At 35.9% G+C, this 8,339-nt stretch overlaps 1 protein-coding gene across 1 annotated transcript; it reads right to left on the bottom strand.

Moving 5' to 3' along the window:
- Positions 1 to 651: 651 nt before the first annotated feature.
- Positions 652 to 1,392, bottom strand: LOC104239538 (protein DOG1-like 3). Its single transcript, XM_009794188.1, has one exon. The coding sequence runs from the start codon at positions 1,390 to 1,392 to the stop codon at positions 652 to 654; it is 741 nt and encodes a 246-aa protein (XP_009792490.1).
- Positions 1,393 to 8,339: the final 6,947 nt, after the last annotated feature.

The raw sequence follows: 8,339 nt of genomic DNA, 5'->3' as shown, positions 1-8,339 counted from the left end.
TATTCGAAACTAGAAATGAAACCACTGTAATGACTAAAAGAAGAAACAGAAGCAAAACTAAAGAACAAAGAGAAAGAAAAACTATTTGCTCAATATTTCCCTCCCCCTTTTTCCTTCACGAACAATGCCTTTTTATAGGCAAGCCATGACAAGGTTTTCAATTATCTTCTGGATATGAACTTGTCATGGCTGGTTGTGGCCTTGTTATGCTTGGTTATGAGCTTCTTTGGTTATGGATCGGTTATAGTTTGTTGTAACCGGTTGTGATTCGGTTGTCCTTTGTCATGGCAGATCGCGTATTCTTTAGCACCATATTTTACTCTGCTTTAGCTTGTACGTTTTTCTATTTTTTTCTCTGTAATCTTCTCGTTCCCAGACCAATCCTTCTTTAACTTTTCCTGCATAATTTAGACAAAAGTATGGAAGAAATATGATAATTTTTGTGTTTTTACAAAGAAATCATATGTTTAAAAATCAAGTAAAATGCACTTATCACTATACATGCAAAACAAATTCAAGCATCAAACCTAAATTACCAAAAACTAGAACTCCTAGAAAAGAAATTCATCAAACAAGAATTATCCAACCATACACCCAAACATGTTTTTTTCCCCATTAGTTGGCAAAGAAAAAACTTAATAGACCAAGTTATTAGTTGGTATGCTCGTGATCCCTCTTCTTTCCCCATTGTTTCAAACAAAGCCTAATCCTCTTGGCTGCTGCTAAGTATTCCACCGCCTGAGCCGGTGTAATTAGTATGCTCACAATTTGCTTCAGTGTCTTCATCCTCAACTTATCAGCTTCTTCCATTACTGTTGCCATATTGTGACTATGCTTATCTAAATCTTCATCTGCATTCTCTTGATCTTTCATCATCTTGCTGGCTAGTGGCTGGTCCACTATGTCTTCTTGCAGGCTAGCCAATTTTGAACAAAGCTTCCTCTCTTCTTGAATCGTCTTGGTCTGCAACTTGTCGATTACGGTCATTTGTTCTATCGTTAACCCGTGAAATTCGCCAGTTTTGATTCCCTCAAGGAACTCAATGAGATGAGACTCAATTTCCATACCGCTGAGAGCGTAAATGAGACGTATAAAAGAAGATGGTCTGCAGCCACCGATCCATAGGACTGAGTTCTCAAATGGAGTGCACGACTTTGGTGCAAAGAATGGTGACACGTCCTTTTTAGCTAGGCGGCTACGATTGTTACAGTAGTCTTGGAAGTTGTTTATAATCTTTGCAATGAGTTGTGTGAGTTTATGATCATCTTTGACGCCGTTTTTAATCTGAGCTGCAGCTTGTTCAAGCTCTATCAGTTCTTCATGTTGAAGATTCAACCAAGATTCGTGTAGGGATTCTTCCTCCTTTTGATCACTGTTTATTGAACTTGACATTTCCTTTTCTCAAGAATTGAACAATTTTTTTTTTTTTTTTTGGCGCATGGATATGTAGGTATGCCGATATAAATAAGGCTCATGAATCAGCTGATGAAGATGACAAAAAGGGAAACAAATCCCTTAAAGGGACAAAAAAGCAAGTGGTATCCTAATTAGGAGCAGGGGCGGCTCAACAAGATTCGAGCCCTAAAGCGAAAATTTAATTGGAGGCCTTTGTTGAAACAAAACCTTTCTTATATATTTTTATTTGAAATTTATTTTTTCTAGCTTTTTGAGATGTAAAGTTATTAATAATTTCTTTTACAAACTATTTAATCACTCTTAGGATATTGTTGATCTTAGGAAATAAAACTAGATTCAAAATGTTGATAACTTGATATCGAAATAATTATTTAATTTTTCAATATACTTGTTGTAATGCTTGAACCTGCAGAGGAAACAAATTAAGAATGTGCAATAAAGCGTATTCAATAGTATTCTGCAGCTCTTGTTTTTTATTGGAAAAAATAATCTTTTTTTTACGAAACAATATAGCTTATCGAAAATTTGAACTTTTGCAGAAATCAAGAAAGAAAATATAAGAGTGCAATACACATTATCTGATGAGAAATATAAAAAATGAGATTTGGACTATTAGAGATATTAAAATAGAGACTCTAAAAGTTTATTACACGTTTTCTAGTGAGAAATATAAAAACGAGAAAGATAATGTTGGTATTTCACTAATGATGTCAATTGTAAAATGTAAATAACACAATTTTATATTTCGGGTAAGGATTTTAGGGGAAGTAATTCTCTTTCTTCATTTTTTGCTCAAACAATTATATCAATAATAAACTAAAAGTTATCTTTAATTTTTATAAAAAGATTTTACTTTTCTATTTTTAATACTCAATATTTTAAAAAAAATATTAACTTATAAATCTATTATTGATAAAAGTTGGGCTCCACCTCCAAGAATTGTGGTGGGATGGATACGATTTAACCTACTTTAATAAGATATTTCGGGTTTGAGCCCTATGGATGATATCATGTTAAAATGCGCTTCAATACAAATTCATATTAGTCGGGACTTCAGTACGAATATCAAAAACAGGTAAGAAAAACAAAAACGAAAAAAAAATTTGGGGCCCCAAAAATTTTGGAGCCCAAAGCAATTGCTTTAGCTGTTTGACCCTCTAGCCGCCCAAGTACAATTCTTTTTTCACGCTGGAGTATTTACGTGAAGTAATTGTGCGTATGTCTTTCGTGTTTTTGACATGCAGCAGAATATATATATATATATATATATATTTGTTTGTTTTTTCTAGACTTATTAGGTTGTCAAACTTTATTATTCTTTCGCACATATCGGGGGGCTTTGTTTTCCTTATTTTTTTTAGTCCAAAAGATTACATATGTCAACTAAAAAATAGTATTACAGGGAGGTGGTAGTGCTCTTGAGTACAAATTAAAAGGAGGTCATTGCCCAAAGTAAGTGGTGGTATTTGGTAGCATAAGAGCTAGTACGATATGAATATTATTAAGATTATAGCAGTACACTAGCACTGCATCTTTATTTCTCTTCTCTTTCTCTTTTCGGATAGTTAGTTGGTAGTTGTTACTGTACATTCCATTAGTTAGTTATTCTTTTCCATTAGTTAGTTACAGCCATTAGGAGTTGGGTAGTTAGTGGATTAGCTGTAGCTTAGCTGTCATTAGTTGATCTCATTGTAGATAAGAATCGAGCTCCAGCATAATGAAAGGTGATTCTCATTTTTCACTCAATTGAAAGAGATTCCATTTCTGCATTTTAACTTCTATTCCTTGGAAGCTTCTGTTGAATAAAGGAGGTTCTACAGCAACAAAGAAAAGTGCAGGCCATGTTGCTACAACATCTTGTTTTTCTCATTCTTGTCAAACTTGCCCATCTATAAATACTCAGTGTCATTCCCATTCTTGTATTCCCAGTTCTGCTGTAAATACTGTGTCTCCATCTCCTACTGTAAATAATTTCATTTGCAATAAAATAAGTTGGGGCGATAATTCTGAACCTTTCTCAATTGATGTAAGTGATATGAATCTATTATGGCACTACAGACTTGGACATGTACCCTTTTGGAAAATGAAAGTGATATCTAATATACCAGTAACTTTTGCACCAAAACAACCTTTCCTCTGCCCCATATGTCCTATGGCCAGGCAAGCTAGACTTCCTTTTCCCTTAAAAGTCACAAACACCATGACAATTTCAAATACCTACTCATATTTGATCTCTTACATGTAGACTTGTGGGGACCTTATCATGTACCTACTCATGACAATTTCAAATACTTTCTCACCATAGTAGATGACTATAGCAAATCCACTTGGATTCATCTGCTCAGTTGCAAGAGCAATGCATTACACACTCTCAAAAGTTTTATATTCATGGTTGAGATAATGGTCTAGAATTCACTAGCACTGAAGCTACCTCATTCTTCCAGTCAAAAGGGATTGAACACCAAAGAACCTATCCTTATACACCCCAACATAATGGCATAGTAGAAAGAAAACACAAGTACCTATTGGAAACTGCTAGAGCCCTACTGTTTCAAGCCAAACTCCCCTTGAAATACTGGGGAGAGTGTGTGCTTACACCAACCTTTCTCATCAATCGATTACCTATTATACCTTTGAAAAATAAGTGCCCTTTTGAGTTACTATGTGGAAAAAAGCAAACTACTCACATTTAAGAAGTTTTGGTTGTCTGTGTTATCCAACCGTTTCCTTTGAACCAAGAACTTCTCCACATGTTTTTATAGGCTATCCTTTTGGTATTAAGGGATACAAAGTGCTAAATCTGGCTATCAAGAAAATTTGTGTGTCCAGAGATGTGGGTTTTCATGAATCAATCTTCCCCTTTTCACTTACATCAATGTCAAACTCCTCTCATTCTTTTACTGATATTATCACACATCAAGATCACTCTGATGTTCTCAGTACTTATCCCACTCACAGTCCCTCTCCCACACCATCACCTAGTCACACCATACACTCATCCATTCTAGTGTCACCTAACCACATCATACACTTACCTCCCATTCTAAACATTACCTCACCACCAGCAATACCTCCAGTCACATCAAGGGTTGATCAACTCTCATCTTCTATATTGAGGCCAAACCAAGGGGTGTCTAGTAGAGTGTCTAAGACCCCATCTTACCTGTCTAAATATGTCTGTTCTATACCTAATCTAAAGCAACCCCAAAACACTAAAGTCACTCAGACTAGTTCACCCTTTTCCCTCAATGCTCTTTTTACCCAAAGCAATCATATCACTCCTGATGTCCTAAATACTGATAGCCAGTAGGTTGTGAGAAGCATCTGTAATGACAGGGAACCTCTGTCTTATGAAGAAGTAGTGGTCAATCCTGCCTGATAGCGTGATATGACTCAGGAATTTGAAACACTTCATGCAAACAACACTGGACATTGGTTCCATTGCCTGTAGAAAAGCAAGCCATAGGCTACAAGTGGGTATATAAGATCAAACACAAAGCAGATGGAAGCATAGAAAGATATAAAGATAGATTAGTAGTGAAAGGATATACCCAAAAGGCTGGAATAGATTACACATAAACCTTTTCCCCGAGTAGTGAAGATGACCATTGTTATAGTTTTAATTGCTACTGCAACTAAGAAGAACTGTGAGTTATTTTAGCTGGATGTGAACAATTCTTTCCTTTATTGAGATTTTCATGAAGAAGTATATATGAGACTACCTCAAGGGCTTGCAGTTTTTTCTCCTGAGCTAGTTTGCAGATTGAATAAATCTCTCGATGGCCTAAAGCAAGCTAGGACACAATGGTATGCCAGACTCACCGAGGATCTATATTCCAGAGGTTATAGTTGTAAGCACGAGATTTTTGCCCTATATGAGAATTACTCCCAAAAAATTCAAAATAAAATGATTTTCCTTGGTGTGCAATTTTGAGAATTTTGTGACATTTTTGGATAATTATTTGTATTCGTCTGTGCATGTTTATTTGTTAAATTAATAAAAATATAAAAATATATCGCATTTTTCATGTAGGATTTAATTCTACAATTGTTACTAATTAATTTTGTTTTACAAAAATTAAAAAATTACAAAAATAGGCATCTTTTGCATTTTTAGCATTTAATGTCCAAATATACAATTTTATGCTTAATTATTACCTAATTGTGTGTTAATTGTTATTGGGAGTTAATTTGCGCTTTTATAACTTAATTTAGTTCTTAATAATAATTTAAATATTTTTATAATTTAGTTTTAGGAAGATAAAAGAAGAAAAAAGAGCAAAAATACAAAGAAAAATCGGATTGGGTCTGTTCTTCAATTTCAAACCACAGGCCCAAATAATTGTCCAACCTTCCCCACGACCCGGTCCACTCCAAACCGGGTCGACCCGGTCCGCCCCATTAACCCAAATACCCAACACCCCTCTTCATTTTTTTCAAAACACAAAAGAAAAAAACAAAAAGAAAGAAAAACCCTAAAAAACCTAGAAACTATCTGCCCCCCCCCCATCTCTTACCTTCTTCTTCTCCAAACCTTCCAAACCCCACCTCCCATGGCTGCCCTTCACCCTCACCATGGACGACCCAGCTGCGTCTTCAGCTTCACCAACGTTCATGACTGCTCCTCCTCCTTCGTTCTTCGTTCAAACAACCAAACGACACAACCACCCAACGATAGCATGAACGACCAGCCCCATCGATGACCCACCCCGCTGCGTTCTGCTTCATTATCACCAAGGTCGCAGCTGCTTCGTCTTCGACCATGAGTAGCCCAGGCGACCACGCGACTGTTGTTGCTTCATCTTCTTCGTTCTTCGTCAAGCTCGAGCTTGAGCTCGACATCCATGGCTGCCTTCCTCCTCCTCGCATCCAGCCGCTACTGCTGCTGTTCACGCAGCTATTTCTGCATCGCTGCTTCATCTACTTCATCTTCATGGCTGCCTGCATCGTCCGGACAAACCCCCATCGCTACTACCTCTTCTTCGTCGTCAACCCATCGTCCATGGCTGCACTGCCTTTCCTCCATTGATGCTGCGTCAACTGCTGCTACTGCTTCGGTGTTGCTTCAGTTGCTTCTTAGGTGCGTGTTCGTCGTTGTTTACGTTCAGGCTTTGGTCGAAGTCGTCAAAACAGTCCATACATATTTCGTTTCAATCCGGTTAGTAGATTTTGAGTTTTATTTGATCCGTATTTCGTTTTGATATTCTCGAATCTAAAATCGGCAAATGTTTGTTTTGTTCATTATTTTGTGAATTCTTCAGTTTGTTTCATGTTTGTTTTATTGTTCTTGTTTATTGTTTAGGTAAAATTTGTTAGTTTAATGTTTGTTGGATTCAAATTGAAATCTAATTAATTATTTCTTCAATTTGTTTCACGTGTTTTATGTATTTTCTAGAAATTATTACTGTTGTTTGAATCATTTAATCCGTCATGTTTGTTGTTTAAAAATAGATTTAGTTCATGTTCATCTTTGTTTGAAGTTCATTTTTAATCCAGTAATTTAATGTGAGTTTGTGTTTTTGATTTGTTGATTTAGTTTGAAACATGTATTTGTGTTGTTAATATTGTTGTTTCCTTGCTCATCCATTTTTGGTCTAAGTTAACCAGGATTGGTTCCCGATATGGTTAACTTATTTCCATTAATTTGAATTTGTTGTTCATATGATTTGTTGTTGAAGATTGTTGAGAAATTGGTCATCTTGGCTATATTTTGGTTAAGTTATGATTAATTGATTGTTTAGAGTTGATGGGGGTAGTTTGGTAATTGAACATTATTGTAATTCTTTATGTTAAGCATGGAGGACAAAATATAATGGGGTGGGGTTTGATATAATTGTTTAACATAATGGGGGACAAGACATAATGCAGTGGAGGGGAATATTGTATTTGTTTATGTTAGGCATGAGGGACAAATTGTAATGGGTTGGGGTTAATGTATTTATTTAATGTAGTGGGGGACAAAGCATGTAGGAATGTGGGACAAAGTTTAAAATAAAGAAAACATTAATTAGTGGGGACAAAGCATGCCCTTGGGGGAATAATTTCGGGTTGGGGATTCAAGACAAGAGTCTTGTTATAAATATAGGGTCATTTGACACATTTTAGGGACTTGAACATTAAAAGACAGACTTCTTACACTTGAGAGCGAGAAGACTTTTACACTTGAGAGCTGACAGACTTGAAACATTTTGAGAGTAAAAGAGAAATGCAATTTGAACTTTCACTTGAATAATCTCCGTTTGCCTTTCTCGAGTGTTATTCAAAATCAGTAAACTACTGCATCTTGTATCCGTCTCTCTTCTGCTTTGACTACGATTGCACTTTGGTATTGCTGAGTTTTCACTCTGTTTTGATATTATTGTGTATTTATCTCATGTTCTAGCAAATAATAAAATGTGGAATGAAAGCAGTTTTTCCTTGTACAAACGCGATCGCAATTTTCCGTTCACATTAGCCGTAACTTAATAACTAATAAGTTGCGTTTTTCAGCATGTAAATAATTAGGAGATTTTTCTTTTATTTTAGAGACGAACTTAATAGAAAAATGTAGTCGCTATAGGTTTATCCTTTTAAAATAAAAATGAGACGAGCCTCGCCAAATAAATCACAAACCGCCGGGGCCCTCAATAAAATACATAACCATTGACTAGACTTTGGATTTGGCCGTTTAATGAACCTTCACGGCCTCTTCCTAAAATAACAATACGTTAGACTCTTTAGGACGCGCCTTAATAAATCTTACCTTCTTAAACTCGGGTGCACATTTATGTGACCCAAATCCAATTCTCAACGGAGTCGAAATGTGTTTCTAATCACGGGTACATTGATTGTGACGTGGTTCGAGATGCGTGTCCATGACGTTGCAAATTCATTTTAAAAAAAATAAGAATGAGATGAGCCTCGCCAAATAAAATACAAATTGC

The sequence above is a fragment of the Nicotiana sylvestris genome, chromosome 2 (genome assembly GCF_000393655.2).
Source record: "Nicotiana sylvestris chromosome 2, ASM39365v2, whole genome shotgun sequence".
NCBI lineage: Eukaryota > Viridiplantae > Streptophyta > Magnoliopsida > Solanales > Solanaceae > Nicotiana > Nicotiana sylvestris.
The sequence above is the reverse complement of the archived record's forward strand: the minus strand, read 5'-3'. Positions and strand labels throughout refer to the sequence as shown.